The sequence below is a fragment of the Haliaeetus leucocephalus genome, unplaced genomic scaffold, assembly GCF_000737465.1.
Source record: "Haliaeetus leucocephalus isolate CR32 unplaced genomic scaffold, Haliaeetus_leucocephalus-4.0 Scaffold668, whole genome shotgun sequence".
In the NCBI taxonomy this organism is placed as follows: Eukaryota; Metazoa; Chordata; class Aves; order Accipitriformes; family Accipitridae; genus Haliaeetus; species Haliaeetus leucocephalus.
Window position 1 is genome coordinate 434,426 of NW_010973104.1, and position 23,782 is coordinate 458,207.

Below are 23,782 nucleotides of genomic sequence, written 5' to 3' on the forward strand. Positions count from 1 at the left end.
GGCGGCTGCTGCGGGGCCACGGCCGCCGTGGCTTGTGCCGGGGTGGGCGAGCTCAGCGCGGCCGGGGGCTGCTTATTTGGTAATCCAGAGGTGGGGAGGCCGGGCGAAGGGACGCTTGTGCTGGGCAGGCCCATCAGGTTGGGTTTGGGAGAAGTTAAAGCTGCAAGAGGGAGGAGAGAGAGGTGAGCAATCACTCGGCGCTGGGCAGCCAGAAAGCACAAGGCGGGGTGACCCCGGGCCACCCCACCACTGCCCCTGCACCACCGCCTCCTCTGCACCGGGGCAGAGACCGTCCCGAGCTCTCGCGCCGCGGCGGCGTGGGCTGGAGAGCCCGTCCGCTCCCGCTTCCTCCGGGACGACTGCTCCGCTCCCCGCGCCCCGAGGCCCCGTGCCGTTGGGACGTGCCTTCTCAGCCTGTCCCCTGCGGCCGGCTCGGCCACGCTGCCCAGCAGCACCGAACATGGCATCTCTCCTGGGGACACCCACCAGCTGCCCGGGGTGGGCAGCACTGCTGCTGTTTTACTGACCCCTCTGAAATGCCCGGATGATCAGCAGCTGATGTCAGGGGGAGACACTTTTCCTACATCTGCACTAACTGGTCCTTGGCCAGCACAAGAAAAGCGCTATGCCAAAGGCCTGTAATGCCAGATCTGTCAATCTCGTTAAAATCTCTACAGATTAGAAAGCCCTGGTCATAGCAACTGAATAGGACTGAACAGGCTAAATCTAAGTTATTTTCTCCTTTAGGCTGATGTTCATGAATCCACAAACCTCTGATGCAACCCCTTCCTTCCTTCCAATGTAAGAGGCTTTGGGTGCACAGCTTCTGAGTAATTTCAGAGTTTTTATGGTATTCAGACATCCCCCCACGGCACGAACATCGTGTTTTGGGTGGAATTAAAAGCGTAGTGATGCTTCCTCACAGAGGAGATGGATTAATGGTGGAATGTGAAGTCTGCCCATCTTCCCAACAGCAGGAATAGCCAGTAACAACACAGTCCCCCGGTGCCGATTTCGACTCTCACAGCTGATAGTAGTTGGGGGCAAGAGGAATGTGGCTCCTGGAGTCATGTCCATTAGTCACGTCCACTGCAGTTGGCGAACGTGCTCCTAAAAAGGAACGTTCTGCTTGGGATGTCCCTCAGTGCCATTTAGGCAGAATAAAAATGATACAAAGCTCTAACGTTCTGCTGGCGCAGCCCCACATGCTCCGTGGCTCTGGAGCCAGGAACCGGCTGCAGGATCCACCCCTGCCACAAAACCATTCAACAAAATCTAACCTGTCATTAACAAAGCTGTGATGGTAACTGCTCAAAGGCAGCCTGGGTATGAACAGTTGCAGAACTAGGAATCAGCCATGGAGGCACAGTAACTTCTATTTTAGGTTGTACCTCTTCTGTGATACATCCAGTGAGAGGAGAGAGGAGGGGAAAGGAGAGGAGGGGAGAGGAGAGGAGAGGAGAGGAGAGGAGAGGAGAGAGAAGAGCAGAAACTGCCCCTTTTGGGGATTATTCAGGGCATGGTGGCAACTTAAAGTCTTTTCCAAGGGGAAGCATGCCAGCAGGGAAATGGCTATGCACAGGGCTCCTTTGCCTTGCGAAGGCAGCGTAAAAGGGACTCAAACACAGCTAGGGACTGGGGCCAACAGCTCTGTCTGAGCTGCAGCTGCCTCCTTTATCCTGGTGAGGTCTTAAATCATCATAATTGATCCTGAGGAACAAGTGTAGGCATCCTCAAGCATCTCATCCCTGCCGCTAGCAGGCAGCCTGATACCCGGGGCCTCAGCCAAAGCTGATGGCAGGACCGGCGGCAGAGGCTGATGGAGGGAGCACAAGATGTAAATTCTGTGCAGACACACGTGCTCCTCAAGCTTCTGGACCCCAAGCCCCAGACTGCTGCCTGCACAGTTGCATCACAAGAGCCTGTCACTGAACCATGCCCTGTAAAGTTGGTGTAGCCCAAAGGGAATCCACGCTTCTCAGCATACAGCACAGGAACCGCTTTCTTGCAGCATCGTGCTCTGAGTAGCAGCTGGCAGCTAAGGGGAGCGAAGCACTCTCCGAAACCTGGCTGCACTACACCCTGGTATAAACAGCTCATTTGTCTACAGCGCTGCATTCATCCACTGACGCTGGGAACCCGCACCCGGCGCTGGCCTCCCGAGCCAAGGGCAGGAGACAAAGCCGCCGTGGCTCTGCAGGGGCCAGCCTGGCGAAGGAGCCCGGCAGGAGGGCTGGGAGGAGGGCAGCCAAGAGCCGGGAGAATTCAGCGGTGGCTGATGCAAAGCCCTTCTGAAACCTGCTCCCGATGCAGTATCGAGACAATAGTGATTGGTGAAGGTATGAAGTGTATGAAGTGAGCCTCCACACAGCAGCCTTATAGATTTCAGATAAGGGCATATTATGGATAGATGCCATTGAAACTGATGTTCCCTAGTTGAACAGTCCCTGAGAGGTTCAAGCGCAGGAGCAGCGGGTAATTCATAACATTCCTGGATGCACAGCCTTATCTGCTTCGACAGGCTTTGAGCTGAGATGGCCTGACCTTTGGAGCTTTATCTAAAGGCCACAAATAGTCTGTTTGACTTTCTAAATAGCTTAGCCCTGTCTAGGCAGTCACTGATGGCTTTTAGCATTCATAGTACGTAGCCCCATCTCCTCAGGACACATACTGGTCTTCGGAGAAAAATAAAAGCAACAATATAGATTGAAGTGCAAAAAAGTGATTTTAGATCTTGTTATAAATTTGGGGTACTGAGTAAACAGCACAGAGCTATCTGTGATAGGCTGACAATATAATTTGCCAGAGAGATCCTCTTGGCCTAGTTCTGGCCTCTGAAACGAGATCTTTGGTAAGAACAGAAGTATCACGTGAAAAAGTCCTGGCATGCAAAGATGCCCTTCAGGCATGTAGCTAGGACTAGATTCAAGGAGCAGGAATGGGCAGCAGCCCTGAACAGAAGAATTTCTAATAGCAACTATTTTTAAAAATGGTTTAATTACAATGACTTATCTTACGACTATAGTCAAGAATAATTTTACTTTTGCTTTGGGAGTCGTTGGAAGAGTTCTGTAACTGCAAAAAACCCTTGCAGAGGCCCTAACTCCCACCAGAAAGCTTTTCCAGATTCCAAAAAACTTACTCTGATCTTTTCTGCTCTCTGATAGGACGGTCTGACATGGACATCAGCAACCATGCTACAAGGTAATCCCCTCTGCTACTCTCATGGAAAAAAGGATCTTGACCCCAAGAGAGTGGATGATCTTTGGAAAGGCCAGAACTCAACAAATACAGGGAGATTTAACTCTTTTTCGTTTGTCAACAGATGATATTTTAGAGATGAGCAGTAATGGAGAAAAAGGTGAGCACAGCAACTTCCAAGGGGAGAGAAAGATGCTTGTTTTGAGTCATGGGTCTCTAGCATGCTCTTTAGGGTGTTATACCCAAAGTCACTGCAACCACACACAAACGTCAGGCGCTAGTGATGTGATTTACAGCGAGCAGCTCTGCACTCAGTCCCCCTTGCGAATATCAGAAGAGCTGTTCAAGTTCCACATAGCTGCTCACACCAGCTACTGTCCTTTTGTCTAAGACTTTGATTTGCTTATCCACAGATTTACCTCCTGGATGATGAAAGAAGATGGCAATTTTATTAACATGACACAACCATGTTACCTGGCAGCACGTGCACTGAGTTTTTCAATCTGTTGAAAAAGGAACTTCAGAGTCAGCCTGCTGAATAAAAGCATCAGAAAGTCTTTTTGGAGACTGACAGCACTCCAGTTTCCGAATAACAAGCCAGGAAGATGCTCAGATCCTATTTAGGCTTCACGCCGTGGATTAGAACTCATTATTATTCAATTAGTTCAGTACAACAAGAGAAAGTTATTGTTTCTGGACACTGCCTAATAGCGGAAGACCTGTATTGCCACAGTGTAGAAAACAAAGGTGCACATATGGTGCACACAAGGCATATGGTGTAACCATACCAGGCGTTACGGTGTCATGGGCTGTCCAACCTGAGACAGTCTCAGCCTGCTGCTGAGACAAGACACTGGAATCAGTTGTCGGGATATCTCTGTAAACATACAGCAGCCCCGGTGAAAGTCAACTTGAAGAGGGATCATCAGAAGTAAACAGAGAAGTCTGCCAAGTGAAAGCAAGTCTCCTAGAGAACATCAATTACTCTGTCACGAGTGGCAACTCAGACACAGGCATGTCTCTGGGATGCCACGGATGCTGCAGGGGTGAAATAAGGCCCTTGGATCAAGTTTCTAGGTCACTGCTAGTCTACTGAGCAGTATTGTCCACTGCCAGTGTTTCTGCACATCTTACACCTTCCATCTGTCCACCAGGTACAAGGGAAAGGAGCATCCTCAAAAAACAAAGTCCAATATCTGGGATTAGGCCACCTAAAGGACTGTGCCAAATTTCATTTTTATGTAGTGTTGTTAAGAAAAACCTTATTAAAATACAAAGTAGATTTGTCCCACAACTACACTGTTGTTTGTTGAGAAGGTACTTTCGGGTTGTGCCCAGGCAGTGCTCAAAATCCAATGCACAGCTGCATCGGGATTTGTCCTGGAGGTCACCATAAGCACATTACCTAAAGATGCTCCAGGTTTCTGTCACCAGTGCTGTCATGCACATCACACTTTCCCCTAGAAACAGTTCAGAATTATTGAAAAATTGGGATAGCACTACATAAACTGAATTTAGTAACAAAAGGAAAGGTATAATGAACAACGCATTCAGCACATTAGTCCTTTTCCTGTTCCATTTGATAAATCCTCTATTTTCCACTTCCTTGGAAATGCTTCAGAATTTTTAGTCTGTGCTAATGGAACAGAGATACGCAGCATGTCTAGATCTTGCTCTATTTCAGACTTTGCTAGAAAACCCGAGTTTAGGAACTAAAGATAAAATACCTATTGCTTATTTGCTGTCAAGTAAACATGCTCAACTAAAGGGCTGGATATCCTATTATCAGTCATTCTCAAGGGAACATCCGCTTGTGCTAAAGATGCATCAAGTTAAGCTGTGTCTCTGAGCAGCGTGATGATATCCATACCCACCTGTGTTGGATGGGGTGAAGCCTGGTAAGGATGGGCTGTTGAGGCCTGGGAGCAAGACTGGAGGGATGCCCTGTAGTGCTGGGTATGCAGCAGGAAGGTTAAGAGCTTGCAGAGGGGTGTTATCAAACATGCCCTGCTGTTGAGCTGCCAGACCAAGAACCTCATTGGCTTTTTTGATCCGGTCCAGCTCCTGCTGAGCCATCAACTGACGTACAGTAGCTGGGTCAAAATACTCCTTTTCCTTATCCAACTGGCTTCCAATGGTTTCTTTAACTTTGGAGATATGCTGTTGAGAGAAGATATGGTCACGTACAGACAGTCGAGCGCTGTACTTGATGCCACACAAAGTGCACTCTGTTTTGGGTCCCTCGTAACTTGTTTGGTTTATACCAAAATGCTTGGCCATGCTGAGTTTGGACTTCTTCTCCTTTGCCCTAGCATTCTGGAACCAGACCTGAACAACTCTCTTTGGCAGTCCAATGTCATTGCCCAGGACCTCACACTCCAGCATGGTAGGTGTCCTGTAGTCATTAAAGCATGACTTAAGAACTTTTAGCTGGAGATTAGTCATCTGAGTGCGAAAGCGTTTCTGTCCGGGCCGATCCCCGCTCTCTCCAGACTTGCTGGCTGAACCACTTGCACCAGGGCTGGGTGAGCAGGGGTCTGCAAGGCTGGATGTTTCGCTATAGTCCACAGTACCTTCATTATCGTACTCTTTGCTGTAAAAGCTGGGAGCTGGGCTGACCAGGCCAGAAGACAGCCGATCTTCATATTCAGACATTGCTATCATGGCAGCTTTTGTCAGACCTTCACTGGGTCCTGATGCTGATTTGGTTTCGGTTACAATCCCTGTTGCACTGTCGTTGTCTGCATTTCCTTCATCTCCTGTTGTAGTGTCTGTGATTGCAGTGTTGACAGAAGAGCAGTCATCGTTGTCCAGCTTTGTTTGGTCAAAGCTCAGATTGACCGAGGACATGGAGGGACTCTCGAAGTCTTCTATCCCTTCCACCTTAATGGAGGATGGACTCAGCAGAGTTCGAGGTGACAGTTCCATGCTCTTGTTCACTGGGGAGAGAGGAACACTCTGTCCATCACTGCTAGTTGGTGGCATGTGGGAAAAGCTTGCTCCATCAAAGATGTCTCCCTTCATTTGGAGTCCCCCATCACAATCTAAGAGCATAGCAGACAGTGTCAAGTTGTATCCAGCTCTCTTGGCCTCATGCCAGTGACGGGATCGGATATGAGCTTCAAGAGCTGTCTTTGCTTTAAAAAGAGCTCGGCAGAAGGGACACCGTCTATGGGCTTGGGCGGGCCCTACAGCTCTGAACTGCCCCTTCCTTTCCCGTGCACGGGTGTTCTGAAACCAAACTTGCACCACGCGTTTCTTCAAGCCCACTTCATGTGCAATGTGATCCAACATTTTCCGTGTTGGGTTGGAGTCGAGCAAGTATTTCTGATAAAGAATTTCCAGCTGCTCTGGGGTAATGGTTGTCCTTAGACGTTTATCCCTTTGCGGTTCCTCTCCTCCAGTCCCACTGTCATTTTCTCCAGGGCTTGCACTGGCCTTTTCCTCCAGCTTTCTCTTCAGTGTATTCATTGTGGATGTTGGAGTTGACGGTGAAGTGGCTGAGCTTGCTGGAATCTGTGGTAATGTTCCAGATAGCAGCTGGCTCGCAAGTAGTGGATTACTGGGATCAAAAAGCATGAACGGCATATCCAGCGTTCTGTCCAGGAATGGGGGGTGGATAAACTGGTTCTGTGCACTCAGAAAATGAAGCTGCTGATGCTCCTGCCAATGCTCAAAGGAAGGAAATGCCAGCTTACACTGGTCACACTGGTATGGGATTAGCTGAGGAGGTAGGTTTGCCAGCTGTTGAGGGGTGGATGTGTGAATGGGTTTGAGGGAGAGATGTGAGAGCTGAGACGGACTTGGGCTTGACTGTGACAAGGAGCACTGAGGGGGCTGAGGAGGGGGAGGTGGCTGCTGCAATGAGGAGGGGGAGGATAACTGTGTAATCTTTTGGTGTGCTGAACTTGACTTTTGTTCTCCTTGGTCCTGTTGCTGCTGAGACTCTTGCTTTGGTTGCACTTGCTTCTCTTGAGTTTGGTTTTGCTGTGTACTTGGAGGTTCGGACTGCTTTGGTTTCTCATCTGTAGCTTCTACTTTAGAACTATAGGTGGAGGAATCATCTGCCTCTGCTGTGAGCTGCAGAAAAGCTGAGGAGGTTGCGTTGGCTGAAGACGTAGGTGTGCTGTAAGCTTGTGAGGGCATTGGTGTGCTGCAGGAGGAACTGGTTGGAGTCAAGAGCTCCATTGCATCCATAGAGTCTTCATTCTGGCTATCATCCTGTCCATCCTCATCCTCATCTTTGTAACAAAGCTTTTTCTGGTGTTTAATGAGATCAAAAATGCGCTGAAAGACTAGACTGCACTTTTTGCATTGGTAGTTCAAGTTGCTTGTTCTAATATACCTGTCATTTGTAAGCTCCCGTCGTTCCCCATCTTTGCCTTCTCCCTGATTCTCATAGTTTTTCCTAGCTTTTTGACGGGCATTCTGGAACCACACCACTATAACACGCGTTGGGAGGTTCAGCAAGTTTGAAAGCTGCTCAAATTCATCATCCTTTGGATAAGCATTGGCATCAAAGAAATCCTGCAGGACTCTGAGTTGGTAGTCAGTAAAGCGTGTCCGGGAGGACCGCTTGCTTCCCCAGTACTCCTGCTTTTGAGGTTCTGGAGAAGGAGGACGTGAGTCTATCTTCAGTTCTTCCAGGCTGGTAATGGGAGGATTACTGAAGTTGTATGGGGAATCCTTGTTGCGCTGGCGTTCTTTGAAAAGAGTGTTTCTGAACCAGTGCTTGATCACTTTCTGAGGCAATCCAGATTTGTCCGCCATCTCTTTGATCTGTTCCTCACTTGGGGAATTGTTAATATCAAAATACTGCCGAAGGACTCTGAGTTGGTCGTCGGTGATCCGTGTCCGCGGCCTCTTGTTCTGCTGCTGCTGGAGAAGGCTAGGGTTGAGCTGATGCTGGTACAACTGGGCCAAGTCGGCAGGCAGAGGGTCTACGGGACCCAGCTGGGGTGGCAGCTGAGCAGGTAACGTTTGTAGTGGCATGGTTTGCATCATAAGTGGTGAAAAGATGGGGAGCTCCATTGGCATGGAGAGCTGGGTGAGTGGCACAGACGGCTGGGCTGGTGCGATTGTAGGAGAGGTAATCGGTGGGGCAGAAGTAGGAATGGTAGGAGTAGAAGCTGGCTGAGGAGGTGCTGGAGGGAGAGGAGGTGGGGGCGGTGGAGGAGGTGGTGGTGGCTCTGGGGTCTGAGGCCGTAGCGGGTACAGTTTGTCATAGTGTTCTCTATATTGTTTGGCAAATCTCTCTAACTGCTTAAAGGGAAAGTAATGTTGGTGAACATGCTCTTGGTGGCTCTTCAGGATGAGGATGTTCGAAAAGAACTTGCCGCATGTATCACATTCAAGCTTTTCCAAGTTCTCACCTTGCTCTGTCTTCCCATTTTTCTTCTGCACCTTCTGCTTGTTCTCGTTGTACTGAATGACAAGCTCAAAGCCAAAGTTTTCCAGCAAGGCTTTTGTGGCATTCCCTCTCGCATCAGAGGCAATACGCGGAGGCAGTAAGGAGGGTTCTGAACTACTGCCTGGTACAAAGTCCTTCTTCTCTTTGGGCTTTAAGTTATCAGGCAGAGACTCCTTAGATGCTACATTATTGTCTCCCCTCTCTGCACTTTCCCTTTCCCGTGGGGTTTCTTTTTCTTTCTCCTTCACTACAGATTTATTCTTCTTCTCGGGGTGCTGGCTCTGCTGTATAAGGACGGAGTGAGGTTGTGACAAGGACAGCTGACCTTGCTGCTGCTGTAAGAGCTGTGGATGGCTCTGCTGAGGGAGCTGAACTTGAGCCTTCAGGTCCTCCAGCAAACTTGGACCTGTACCAGTCAATGTCAGCGCACCACTGGTGACAGGCAAACTAACTTCTGGATTGAGCTGGAACTCAGCACTGGGGATGTAGAAAGGAAACAAAAGATGCTGCTGTTGCTGAAGCTGCAGAAGGGTCTCAGTGGTCATCGGAAAGTGCGGCAAAAGTGCTGGGTTGAACAGCTGAGACTGCAGGAGAGCAGCTTGCTGCTGCAGTTCTTGTTGCAGATGGGCCTGGACTTGGGCCTGTGCCTGTGCCAAGGTTTGAGCTTGTTGCTGCTGCTGCTGCTGCTGCTGTTGCTGCTGTTGCTGCTGCCTGGATGCAATCATGTCTGCCAGCTTCTTTCGGTTTACCTCTTTGGGCTCCGAAGGGGAGGAGATATTAGTGCTTACAGGGTTACCTAAAGGAGGAATTCCCACATTGTCGCTGGATACCTGGTTGAGCAGGCTGGGAATGGGAGTTGTGCCCGAATTACTTGTGTTGGTGGTTGTAAAAGTATTACTGTTGCTAGTGCTCACTGGACTTGGCGTGGATGAACCCAAAGAGAGACTGCTGCTGCTGCTGTTGCCAGCTCCGTTACTACTGCCGCTGCCCCCAGCCGCCTCCAGCTTGGCAGCGCGAGCCTTGGTTTGGTGCAGGACAGACCTCATGTGGATCTCCAAGGTTGAGCTTTGACTGTAGGCCACGTTGCAGGTGTTACACTTAAAAGGTTTGTTGTCTGGGCTGCTGGTAGGCTCGGGCTGCCCAGTAGCAGACTCCTGGAGGGCTCTTTTCAGTTTATGCAGATGAGAAACTGAATTGTAATGGACCAGGAGAATGTTCTTTTGCGTGAAAGACTCCTTGCAGACTGTGCACTTGTAAGGGCGAGACGGATCTAGGAATTTCTCCATAGTGAAGTTAGGGCCTTTCCTGAAGGGTAAGGCCCTTTTTGGTTCTGAGCCAGAGTCCTCTTGTACCGACCCCGAATCGCTACCTGTTGGGCTCTGCTTGTCTTCCAAGTCGCTCTCCTCCTCCTTATCTTCCTCGACTATTATAGTGTGGTCTTCTGCAAGTGAAGGATCGCCCATAGCGAGGAGGTCCCCGTTGACCAAGAGACCACCATACAGCTGCTGAATGTCAGCCTCGCTCAGCTCCAGATGGCTGGTTTCCAGGTGCTTCTTCAGGGCCTGGAAGGTTCGGAAGCTGCGCTGGCAGAGGCAGCACATCGTGGCTGCCCGGATGACGTGGTACTGGGAATGGAGCTGCAGCTTCTCAATGGTTTTGAACGCCAGGCTGCACTGGTTACAACGGTACTTGTAGACGTGGCGATCGGATACCGGCAGTTGAGGCCGCTTTGCGTGAACTTCATTGAAGTGTGTCTGCAGGGCTGCCGAGCTCTTGAACACCTGGTTGCAGCCCTTCTTCCAGCAGAGGAAGCCGGAGTCCTCCCTGGCAGAGCTCTGATCGGCCGGAACAGGCTTGGGATCTCCGCTGTGCTCTGCACTTTCTGATGGCAAAAGACTCTTTCCCGAGTCCTCAGAGATCTCTGCAAAAACAAAATTAGAGCAAACCTGAAAAATACACCAGCACACAAGGGTGGATCAACACCCTCTTTTTGTCCCTAATACGTCTTTGTTTTTTTCTCTGCAGGATGATAAGTATTTCTAACATTTCTCCTCTATCTTCATTCATTTATTTTAATACCAGCCCATTACCCTCATCATGGCCCATTGCATAAACCTACAGAATTTGCTTTCTTGCCCACTTTGAATATCTGGAAATTATTCACACACACACACACACACACACACACATATTCCCTTAGTGCATTTATCACCTTTAATTCTTCCTTTTAAGTGAAGGCCATTCAGCCACCTGTCTGTTTTGCTGTTTTTCTTTGATGTCCTGCCTATTTTCCACTAAGAAGGTAGTATTTGAGTCTTGGTCCTATCAAAGCTAGAAAAAACAGGAATGAAATTCAGGTCCTGCTGGCAGCAGCTCAAAGGGTGCTGTTTGAGGGAGGACGGGAGAAGAAGGAACAAGCACTCAGTGCGTTGCCACTTTTCCAGGGTCTAAGAGCACAGTCCTGCTGCAAAAGACAGCGTGATATGGCTAGGGGCCAAAAAAGGGATCCCGTTGCCCAGGGCAACATTAGCTACCCTGGCTGTGCCAGTGCTGCCCCACCAGCATCACTGCTTTGAGGCTGCCTGCCTGAAAGGTAACGACGGCTGTCTTCATCCCCAGATTCCTTACAGACCTTCAATGGGGGCACAGAAGGAAGACCGGCGTTGCTTCCCTGCCAGGCTTGAGATCAGACACTTCTGCCCATGCAGAACAATGTTCTTATGATCTTCTCACATCACACAACAAAGCCAGGACTAAATAGCCATGGATTTACAGCCATGCCTTCATAACACAGACCGGCAATGAAATAGGCTGAGGAAATTTGAGCCAGATAAGGACCACAGCAGCTCAAAGCTCCCCAAACCATATGCCCAGCATCCGTACTTGAGCTATGATGGCAGCAGAGCAATGACAGCAGAGGTGTTAGCACAGTCTGCGGCCAGCAGCTGCAATCTTTGGCACTTCTCTACTGATCCCCTCAGCCCTCCACCACCTCTGCTTTTCACCGCTCACATCTGGTCTTCTCCCTTGCAAGGATGCAACACCATTTCCACGTGAATCGCCATGGTGGTGAGCTGTGCTCCTCAGCTCTGAGCTGCCCTGCTCTGCCCTGCCATGGGGACACCCCGGGCACCAGCCTGTTTGTGGCACTGATGAAGGGAGACGGCCCTGCTGGGCACTGTCCGACTACTGTGGTTCTCAGGGCACAGCTGGGCACATGGAGCTCACCAGGGCGGAGATGTCCCAGACACAGTCCCTGACCAGGTGATGGAGCTGGGGGAGTGGCGGGACCCGTGGACCTCACTGACCCACACTCACCAGGCTGCTTCCCCAGCTCCTCTGTGGTGGAGTTCCCATCTTTCTCTGGAGTGGCTGCTGGGAGAAACATGCTGCTGGGCATCATCACCTCAGGTGTTGTCACCTGGAGACAGGGAGGAAAGGATGTGGGGAGAAGAAAAACACAGGAAAATATTTTAAACATCTTCAGTGGCAAAATTAGACACCAATATTGTAAAGTCAGAGGCGTCACTTTTCATAGCTCAGTGAAGACTCATATTTATTAGACAAAGCTCACATCAGTCAAAAGTGTTTCTACAGTTACATTCTGGACATAATTAGCAGTGCACACTTGAAGAATAATCTTATTATTAATATTTTTCCTTTATGTAGAATTCAGACTTTGATCACTGACAATGTTTTGTCATGGGCTGTGAAACTTCTTGTGCAACCAATTAAGTAGATAAGTTGAAAGGCCCACCTTAAGCTGCTGAAAACATAATAAGGCCCCTAATTAAATCATACCTCGTAAAGTACACTGTAATCTTGAACTAGGGAGCATTGCAGCACTGTTTTCAAAGTGTATCGATGCAGGAAAAGGAGGGGCATGAGAAAGAAAAGTACAAATAAGGAGAGAGGTGACAAAGGAAAGGATGAATAAGGAAAGACTAAAAAGATAGCAAATTGTCTGCAAAAAGAAAAGCTTTTGGTAACCCTTTCCTTGCTCTGACTGATGTGTTCCCTTCGCCTCTCTTCAAGTGTTTGTCTAGAACCTGCACCATCAGAACCAATGCGGTGCTTGAACACCAACATTTTTAAAGAGCTGGAGAGTTTGCGTGCTTCAACTAGAGATGCTCTTTGAAAGAGTCAAATGCATAAACTCATCTTTTTCCGCAAAACTGTGTTCCTTAGGGTGTATCCAGTCACACAGAACATACAAACTACCTCACTAGCAGTTTGCACATGGCTGGCGTCAGACACAGGACAACGAATACCCTTCTGAACATCCAGAGCCAGTATCTCACACCACCTGAAAAGCTGCCCCACAGCCTTTCTCCCCAGAGCAGCAACTGGAAAAACAGACCCGTAACAACGTCACAGTCCGTGCCGTATTCCAGTGCATGGCTGCCAGCACTGGTTAGATGCCTGCGGCAAGTGAAGACACCTCTACACCTCCGAGCAGGTGCATGCTTCACCCCACTGACACTCAGGGAGCATTTCCCATTCACCAGGGCTGTGGTGTACTGCACTTGAAGGTACAGAAACCAACACTGACTTGCAATGCTCGTGGCGCTTCTGCTCCCAGCCTCTGACTGCTGGGAAAGTGAGGCATACATAAACACTCCTAGACAGGTCTGTTTCCTAGCAAAACAAGTCCCTCTGTCCTTCTGTCAGATACTAAGAGGGCATTTGAACCTTGGATTTCAGAAGAGAGTGAGTGAGTGAGGCTGTTATCTGCATGCAGTGTTACCTTGCTTTCTGCGAAGTCAAGGACCACAAGGCTCCCACTGAACTGCACGAGATATTAGCAAATCTGTGGCGAAGCTGAAGGTAAACCTATGTGCAGGACATGAAATCTTCCTTATCTACACACATGTCAAATCCAAGCAAACATAGACTAGACCTTGGCTTCGCTAAGCGAATGGAAGCAAAAACAGTCCATGAAAAACCTCAGAATCAAATGTTCGCATATGAGTGGCTGCAGACCTCTGAACCGCACTGGGGAGCGATGCTGAGCTCCCTCCCTTTACTGGGATGGCTGGTGCACGGAGGTGAGCGCTGGGTCTCACAGACATCTGCAGGAAAGGCAGCTGGCACTGATAAATCACCAGGAGGGAAGCTGAGCACACCAAATTCATTCCACCTTTTACTCTAAGCAGGAGTATCTGACGGCTGTGGGTGGTGGGTCGGGAGACGTGAAAGGTCACTGGTTAATTCCCGGTAGCCAGGCTCGGAGGAGGGGGACGAGCAGGGATGCTGAGGAGGAAAGGCAAGAAGGAGCCATCCCTCTCAGCTTTATCAGCAGGGAGAACGCTCTCCTAGGATCTTTAGGAATTATGAAAAATAAATCATGAGAAATTAAAAAAAACCCCAACAGAGTAGAAAAAGAATAAAATTATCTAACACCTCAGCTGCACATCATTATAGAAAACTGTGGGCTTTTTATACGCATTACAGTAAGGCAGCCATCCCCACTACCACACTCAGTACGACGGATCAGTAATTGTTTTCATACACTTTAATTAGAAAAACTCAGATGGCTATGAATAATAATGGAAAAGAGAGACTTTTGCACTTGAAAGGTTGAAGTCAATCAAGTGTGAATGACGGCAAAAAAGAAAAAAAAAAGACACCAATTCATCAGGCCTCTGTTGTCTCGCCGCGTCTTTAATCATAATTCCTGATTGGGATTCAAGAAGGCAGTAAGCAGCGGTTCTTTGTCTGCCTTCACCTTCCGTCAATTAACTCTCCCCGAAATATAATCATCAACCTCACATGCTCCTCTGCATCTTAATCTGGGTCTCCAAACCAGTAAGTCCTGCCCTATATGTGTTTAAGTAATTACCTTTATCTACCTGCACCTCCATAGCCACAGTTCTCACCCTACTTCTACCCCTCCCTCCACAATAAAAAAAAAGAAGAAAAAAAAGGGGGGGAGGAAAAAAAAAAAGGCTGTGGTACATTAAATTGCTACAGGCACAAAAATCCAAAAGGCAAACAGAAAAAAGCTTGGAAAAAAAGTGCAGGAAACTAGAAATTCTGGATACGGATGTAGGGCAACTGCAGGCAGCCCAGGCAGCCACACAGGGATGGCCCTGGGAAGCAAAACCTTGAAAATAAGGCACTGGTCTTCCTTCAGCAATGGGACCCACTTCAGTCCTCTACCTGTTTAGCACCATTCAGGCTTCTTCTGAAAGTGCTGTCCGTTTCCTATGCCATTTTCCAGGGCAGGACTACTCTGTCTCTTCATCCCCAAGCACCACCCCTGAGCAGGTAGCAAAGATACAAATAGTGAAAATAGGCTGCACGTCTCAAATTATTTTGCATTTACACTGAATTCCAGACTGCCCATTTTGAACTACCTGTCCTTTTACACTGCAAACCTGTCCGAGGATATACCATTTCCTTGTACGTGCAGAAAATGCCTTGCATGTTGCAGCTGCTTTTATTATAAACAAGTAGTGAGAGTACCAAGGGGGCAGGAAGGTTTACTAGGCCACGGCCACCCGACAGGTAAACAAGGAGCGGTGCTCTACGACACAGCATTTTGTACTTCAGTTGTATTTAAATGGCATTAACTGTTCTGGTGATAGAGAGGAACGTGTTTATCTCGAGCACAGCCCGTGTTAGCGTGTGCTCTTGTTAAATGCTCTCTACCTCCCTCTCGCCTGAGCAGGCAATACCTGGCATGTAATCCTGGCATCCATCCTCAGCTCTGCTCAATACCTCTACCTCCCAGTTTAAATGTTTCCAACACCAACTGTTTCACATTGGCAACAAGTCAGTCAATGTGAATCATTATTAAAAAACAACCCTACAGAGGTAAGTCCAACAAATGTGATTTGTCTTCTCCCTTTCCTTCTTCTGTACTTGTTTTGCTCTGTCTGACATTAAACTGTGTCCCCTTCACAGCTGCAGCCGTGATCTTCTAGCCCACAAGCTGCCAGCAAAGACTTCCAGCTTGGAAACACCACTCTCACACCAGATCCACCTCTGTGCACAGCCCCGAGAGCGCCCGTCCCCCCGCCGCCCCTGTGTCCAAGGTCTCCTGTAGGTCGCTCCTCCAACGTTACCGCACAGAAGCAAACGGTCCCCTCGACCCCTGTTGCTCTTGACCTTTCTGTCCAAATGAAACCAGGAGGTGGGGAGGAATTGGCAGCTCACTCCTACCCACTCTTTCTGACAGCTCAGCATTCGGATACCAATACGTGGATCAGGTTCTGTTTATCGGTACTTCGATGACTAGAGTCACTGTCTCCAAGAAAACCCCCGATGCTGAGGCAGGCGCTCAGGGCGCACCCTTTGCTCTGACTGCCCCGTCTCCATCCCCGTCCGCCCAAGTGGGACAGGGAACTTGCCTGGGTAAGGAGCGAAGGAGGGGGAAGTTTGGGCCAGAGACTGTGGCAGCCCCTCCTGCGCCCCACTTTGAAACATCTCCCCTGTGGTCTGTAGCGGAGATGGGAACGCCGGCCAGAGAACTTCCCTCTAGAGCAGACTGCAGAGAAGCCAATTATCTGCCTTAGAAGATGGGAAGTTGTTGGGACAAGTCCCTCTGCTTCCAAGGACCCTCCCTTTTGGATGAAATTCAGATCCCCTTAAGAAGATAAATTTCGTCATGATGACAAGATCCACTGACATGCATGGGCACCCCAATTCAATGGCCATTTCTATAGACAACGTGGTCCAGCGAGTGGCTGTTACAAAAAACCCAAGGGCTGACAGGCCATGTCTCCTGCCTCCCTGCCCCATGAGTATCCTCAGCAGACTGCACAGGCCCTGACACCTACAGCCCTGTCACCAGTCTGGAGAACAACCTGCGGGTCCACTCCTCACTGGTGACAACCTACAGCAGTGACAAGCGTGGCTCCTGCCACTATTAAGACGATGAACTGCAGAGCCGCTTATCAGCGTGGACTGGAGGCTCAGAGCTGCAACACCCCTCCCGCTCTGGCCCCGGCAGCATGACACAAGCATATTCCTGGCACGTCCAAAAAATTAATCTTGGATAGCGTGAATAGCCAGCTCCCCTTGTGCACTGGATCAGCCTGCTCTGACTTTCCTCTGGACCAAGTGACCAAACGTGTGGACAGCCTATGCAGTTCCTTCGTAAATGCCCCCAAATGCTGAAATCATGCGGCTTTGAAAAGAAAATCTCTAGAAGGGGTCTGAGGAGAGATACATTACTATCCCTATGTCCATGCAACCAGGGGGAAATACACATGCAATGCAAGGTTCCCAACCAGACAAAGGAGGTAATTTCCATTACAAAGAGAGAGAGAGGGTGCTGGAGTGAAAAGCTTCATTAGACTCAGAGAGGCAAAGCGATGGCAGTATACCAAGGTCACTTCTAATTTAGACCATCTAATTGGCAAACATGGCTCCAAATGGCTATCATCTCACAGGGCTCAGAATTAATGAAGCCCGATTATTTTCATTACCTTCATCCGAGATGGAGAATGAGACACAGAGTGAGAGGGAAAGGGGGGAGTGAGAGGGGGCGAGAAGGAGGGAGAGAGAAAAATTGAATGACAGCAGAAGGGAGAGAGCAATAAGAAAAGACAATAGGAAAGAGGGAAAAAATGTAAAGATAGCGAGAGGGAGAAGTGAGGATGGCAGGGACGGGCAAGAATTACTCTTAGAGCAAGGGAGAAAAGAAAAAGATGGAAAGACGGCTGAAACACTGGGAAGACACCCTAAACCAAGGAAGAGAAAACTGACAACAGAAATGATGGGAGAGGAATGTGCAGAAGGATAAAGCCGGCCGCGGGAGGAGGGAGAGCTCCCCGCTCCCGGAGGCTCTCGGGAAGCCGTCCCTTCTCCTGGCTTGAGCCCATCAGTCTTGTCAATCGACTGTGCAGGCGAACTGCACTTCACCCTCATTAAGGGGCTCTCTGCTGAAGCGGTGCAGGCCCAAGATTAGCAAAGAGGCTGTTATGTGGAAAGATGGCGATTAGACCCGCTTAGAGAGGCTGAAACGCCACGTAAAATGAACTCGGCCACCTTGGCGCACCAGCCCCGTGGAAGGGAAGCCGCAGGAGACCGGGACGACGGCGGGAGCCCCTGCCCCTGCCCCTGCCCCGCGGGGGCTTCCCCGGCCGCCCCGCCGTGCGGGGACGTGGTGCGAGCTCTGCTCCCCTCACCCTGTGGCTGCTGCCCCGCCAGCCCCCCGTCCCACGCCTGGGCTGGCGGGGAGGACCCGGGTGTCCCGTGGGACAGCCAGCCCGGCTGCTCGCTGATATGAAAAGGACGAGGCACGGAACAGCCAGCTCTGAGATGCTGAGCACAAGCAAGCAGCCGTTACTATGGCAACAGACATATTAGACACTGCAGGTTCCTGAAAGGCGTCTGATAAGGTATTATTAACTGGAGCCTCCTCCAAACGCCAAGCGCAAAGACACTATGTCGAAAGGGACCTGGCTCCCAGTTACTGGACTGCAATTCCCTCACAGTGGCACCAAGACCTGATTCACGTGTCAGACTGAGACGGGAATCTTAGCTACAATGAGCAAAATTGGCAACCTTTGATGCTGCCACGTTCTCCACAAGCCATCCTGACTTCTCAAAATATGTCATTTAATACAAAAAAGAACCGCTTTCTTGGCCCACATGCTATTTGACTTGAAGCAGGAGAGGCCGCCTTCCTCCCCAGACACATCTCTGGGTACCAAAGGAAACAGCTGCCCAGGGCCAGGGGCAATGGCAAGGTGGAAAAACCAGAAACGAGCAAGAGGACGAGCTTCATGGCTACGCCAGTCTCCACGGTTCTCAGCAGAAGACCTGTGCTCTGCAGCAGAAGGACAAGGCCCTGCTCCAGCACAGCAGATGCGCTCACCTAAGGGGCTGTTCTCCACAGTACTGCAGTTGCTTTGGCCATGTCCTCTGCGGGGTGCCCTGAGCTCCTTAAAAAGTGCCTTCTGCCAGTCTCCCTGTATCCTGGAGGACACAGATCTGCCCAGGCTGAGAGGATGGACCAGCCCAACTGCACCCGTTCCAGACTGCGCGTTCTGCCAACGGCCCAACTCAGAAACGAACCATTTCACGTCAGCGTAACAGATACCCTTAGCAAACTGGTTGCACTGGCTGGCGCAAGAAAGGGGCTCAGCTTCTGCTCACTGCTCTTCTAAGGTCAAAATGCCTTCCATCAATTTAGTTAGAAGTTAACAAGATTCGTTCAAGTCCTCAGAAGGTTATTTACACACTCAAGCACCATCAATCAAAACGGATGCAGGTCGCAGAGACCGAGGTCTTTGTGATGGGACAGTTCCCTGACCCAGGTGCACAAGTGGTCGGCAGAGCAGAGCTACCCCCTGCTAGAGCCTGCGAGCACGGCCAGCTTCACAGGATTAGTGAACGGCTGGTGCTCTTCTTCCCTACCTCTCTATATTCTGTTACTCAGAGAGGGCCAGGGCCAGTCAGCCTGGCTGGATTTTTAATGGGTTTTATTTACGATGTGGTGCCTACTCGGGGCACACACGGTTCTTGCAGGCGGTGGGGAGCATTGGTCCAACGGTGGCCACCACGAGCCTTCGCAGCCTGCTGGGGTGCAGGACACATCTTTGGCTCCTGCGGAGCCCAACAGGGCTGAGAGAGAGGGCAGAAAAGTGAGAGGACAGGTAGCTGGTAAAGCAAAGCAGGAAGATAAAAAGCATAAAGGCATTTGAGAAGGAGCCACAAGAGGACTGGAAGGGTGATTGAAAGAGAAGATGAGGGAACTATAAGAGGAAAGCTGGGCAACGCTGCACATGCTTGCTCAGACAACATCAAAGGAGGGGAGCTGATAACACGAGTATTACGACAAACATGATATTATCCGTGTCCATTGTCAGGAATCGGCAAAGAAGGGAGAAAACAAGCAGAAATGGGGTGCAAGAAAAAAAATCACAAAGAGAAAGAACTGACAGGAATCAAAATAAACACTTATTTTATATACTTGGTGACAAGTTCTTAAATGCAGACACAACCTTGCCTTGAAGATTATACCAAAGAAATAACAGTGTAGAAATCTGACAATACATCCCATTTGTGAATTTAGAAGGGTTTTTGAAAATGTGCCTTATTAATTCTACCTGTATCTTAAACTGACACTAGCAAATGGAAACGCGCACTCATGTGAAACCTATGAAAAGGGAATTCATGAAAGAAACATTCTGGGACTCAAAATGTTATTTACTGAAGCAAGTGCCTGAGTGCTGGAGAGTGGGGTAAGCCTTTATGAGCATTTCTGCACCACGAGAGCACGTACAAGTCCTGGAGAAGGGGTCTGGGAGCTGCACACACAACTCCACGCGTATGCCAGCAGCAGAGAGGGACTCTGGGTCAGCGGCTCTGGGATAAAGCAAGCCAGAGCACAAACCCAGGTCTCACAAATGAGAACCTGAACACTGTGCTGTTAATTTGCTACTCCTCACCAAGCACTAGCTCTGAAGTTAGATGAATTTCGATTCCTTGGAGATGGTGTTGGAGAAGGATTCCCATGCTAGGTGCTGAAACAAGGATGCAGGGCAGAACAGGAGCCTGGTGCAAAAACACTTGTGCTGAACCACAATCTTCTCCCCATCAGAAGCGGCACAAGCAGTAGCAATCATAACCCATACACAGGCACAATGCTGTCTGACAAACAGCTCGAGAAGTGGAGTTGTTACAAGTTTGAGCTCTACATGAAGACAGTTAACTTTACCTAGCAAACTCACACTCCATGCTTCAGTGGCAAACTTCCTACTTCAGAGGATTTTAAATGCCTGTGCTTAAATTTTAATTTAAAACCAGGCATTTCCAAACATTTTAAAAACAGCACTTGAAACAGTAGGTCTAGTATTCAACAGTCCCATAATAAGGTTCCGCCTCCCTTGGGCCAACTGCAGTGTATCCCTTGTTCAGGTTACTCTGAAAAAAGGGAATTGTTACACAACAAAAGCATTGTAATTTTGGATGGAGCAACTCCTCACAGAAGTAACAGATCCAACTTATCTCATACAACCATAACAATGATCCTCATTAAGTGAACTAAGCGCAGAACATGGGCTGCACAATAGGACTGTCTCCCCTCCACAAGATGAGACCGCCAAGGGAAGTTACTCTGTTGGTTCTTAAAATCATATTTTAAGCAGAAACCTGTTATCTAATTTCCTGTAATGTTACCTTAATCACCCTGGCTGTCCTTGGGAAGTGCTCATCAACACACAGCACTTTTTCTCTGCAACAGAAGCAGCACAGTACATCAGCTACTGCATCTCCCAGAAGCTTCTGTGCAAATGTGATCCCAGGCAATGACCTCAGTAGTTAAAGGAAATCATATTTATTCTAATCTCTTCACAGGGAAATTACTCAACACTGAAACACTGCCAGTTTCCACAGTGGTCAGGCACGGAGAAGATAGTCTCTGCAGACAAAACCTACAGGGATGGGGAAAACCTAGATGACAGAGCCCTGACAGATGAAGGAGCTGCCCACTACAGCAAAGTCAGCCCGTCCAGGTCAGGCCATCCCGTTACTCTTCATCTTCGCTAGGAAGGCAGCAGACATGCTTGAGTACGCAGCCACTTACCGTCATGATGAGTTTCTCGACACAGTCAGGTGACACACTGTGCAGATGGGTGAGGTGCAGCTGCAAATGGATCTTGTTGTTCAGCATGTCCTGGCAGAGTGGGCAGCGGAGCATGGGCTGCACTGAGTGCTGGGTCATCGCGTGCACCCGCAGCCGATTCACGTCTGTGTTACTGTACTTGCAATATGGACACTGATACATCTGCAGAGCAAGACAAATGAATCACACAATTGTTACAGCTGCTGCTTTCCTCTTTCCTTACAGCTAGACTTTAATAATTTGATGCCTTCTCCTACCACCAGTTACCGCCTTTCATCCTCCTTCTCCTATTTTATTCTTTGCTTTTGGCACGTATGAAACAAATTACCTGCTTGTAGATGCACAAAAAGCTGGGTTCTTCTTCCTTACCTGCTCTGATTTGGTCTCCTCTGAAGTTTTTGACCACTTAAAGGAGAGAGGCGACTCAGAGCTGCTGGGAAACGATATTCGTTTAGAAGATGCTGGAGGCTCTGTCAGCTCCTTCTCTGCCTGGCTGGCTGGTGCTGCAACAAAAAGAGATTTCTATCAGGACATCCCCAAAGCGGCTTAAGTTGGACGAAGACCGTATTTCCATTTGCTGCTGTTGCTTGAAACATAGCAAGGACTTGGAGGAGGACGAGTCTGTGGACCAACTTACATCCTACAAAGCACGCCTGGCCAAAAAAAGTTTTCTTGATTATCTTTAATAGTGTCATTTATAGTTAGAAGCAATCTCAGCTATTTCTGTTGGCTGCTTACAACCTGTTAGGTACAGGACAGTCTTGTCCTGTGTTTACATCGGACACACAAATGCTTGGCGAGACGTGAAGGCCAATGCGTCACCTCCACGAGCAGCTGGCTGACTCAACAAAGCAGAACTCGTACTCCTAGCTCACCTGGGACGTTTTGCATATGAACCCTCTAGAATACATTTCCCTTGGAGACGGCTGGAAGCTGTGGCCTTCAACCCAACTGACTTGCACGCTGGGCTGGAAGCAGCGGCACACTGCCAGGGCAGCACCGGCCAGCTCAGCCTCAGGGAAGAGCGGACATCTGAGGGTACTCCCCAGCAAGTGGTACCTCCAAAATGCTCACGATGGCAGTGGCCCAGGCTACAGCCAGTGCTGGGATGGGATGCGGATGTTCTCACGCTGTAACAAGCTGAGGAAAGGCGATTTTATTTCAGCAAAACAGAAAAAGGCAAATGAGCCCAGAAGTCAACAGCAAAACACTCTGCAAGTTGTGGCACTCCGAGAAGCACATCCCTGACCTTTACCCCTCCCCCGAACCCTGGCAGCCTGCAGTACATAAATTTGTGGGACATCTATTATTTAAAAACTGTAAGGACAAGTATATTATACACAGCCCCCGTCTCCTCCTCCCCGAACACACATTCATAACAGTACTTTAATCTGTCTCGAATCGACTTCAAACCCATTTCGCCCTTAATGGGAGTTATTCATTTTCACTTGAAAGGTAATATATGACAGCTGGATATTTAATATGATGGATCGACTGCCGATTAACAAGGCACTGTAGCATTCTTAGACCGGTCCCCCCATACTCTTCCCCTTGTCTCATTCTCTTTGTGAACCCTCTGGTATCCGCTCCTTGTTTCAGAAGATGCCGTCAGAGTAATATCCAGGCAAACTGCTTCCTTCTCAAAGATCCTTCCATTCACTGGCATAAGCTATATTTTGAAAGGTACCACATCACAGTAAGAAATACAATCCCCATTTATAACTGCCTTCCCTGCCAGACCCCACCTCTAAGCATTCAGTTAAATAGAGGCAAAATGACTTCCAGGAGCGGGAAAATAGGTTTTGCAAATAGATAACAATGCTGCCAGAGGGAGGCAGGGATCAGAGGAGCTCTGGTACTACTGAATTTCTCCTGGTAGACTTGGCCGTGCCAAAGCCTGCTTAGGGGCAATTTCCTTCCCTGTAGTGCTGCCCTGCCGCATGCCTCTTATTTCAGCCCTGGCTGGTTATACAACCACCTCCATGCACGGATGTAAAGTCCTGGCTGTATCTGAAACCAAAACCACAGGACCCCACTGTGCTGCCAACTCCATGAAAACGTCCAAACCTAGAGTTTCTTTGTGTAAAACAAGTCTGCGGTGTCAGTGCCGACACACGGACACTCACACAGACCCCGCTCTGGCCCCTGCGCAGAACGGCGGACTGCTGCTCAGGTCAGTCCACTAGCTTGAACCCACGACCCTCCCTGGGGTTCAGACCTGGAAAGTCATTAAAGACGTCTACAGGACCAAAGCTGGCCTTCCTTACTTCCTACTAATAAAATCCACTTGGAGCGTGAGAACCACGGCACCACTGCGGACCCACCTGCAGCTCCTCTGCTGAGGAAAGCAGTCCTGCCAGTGGGTTTGGGGAGGCAGAGACCACCACCGAGAGCCAGCATCGTGGTGGGCGAAGGACCACCCTGCCTTAAAATGCCCTGCCCGAGCCTTGTGTGATCTAAGTGGCCCTGAGAAGGAGGCTAATTGCTGTTGACATAGTCCACTCCTCGGTGTGACCTTGGACATTGAAGCGTCAGCCCCAATCAGGCAGTCAGGCGTCGCGACCGGCGTCCAGAGACCCCAGGGCTGGCAG

At 49.4% G+C, this 23,782-nt stretch overlaps 1 protein-coding gene across 1 annotated transcript in view; it reads right to left on the bottom strand.

Annotated features, from left to right (window-relative positions):
- ZFHX3 (zinc finger homeobox 3) overlaps nucleotides 1-23,782 on the bottom strand; it is a 279,307-nt gene that overhangs the window by 166,894 nt on the left and 88,631 nt on the right. Inside the window, exons 5-9 of the mRNA XM_010579685.1 lie at nucleotides 21,561-21,694; nucleotides 21,153-21,353; nucleotides 11,930-12,032; nucleotides 5,076-10,532; nucleotides 21-160 (exon numbers count right to left, since the gene is read on the bottom strand). Coding sequence (XP_010577987.1) covers nucleotides 21-160; nucleotides 5,076-10,532; nucleotides 11,930-12,032; nucleotides 21,153-21,353; nucleotides 21,561-21,694 — 6,035 coding nt within the window. The remainder of the gene's footprint in view (nucleotides 1-20; nucleotides 161-5,075; nucleotides 10,533-11,929; nucleotides 12,033-21,152; nucleotides 21,354-21,560; nucleotides 21,695-23,782) is intronic.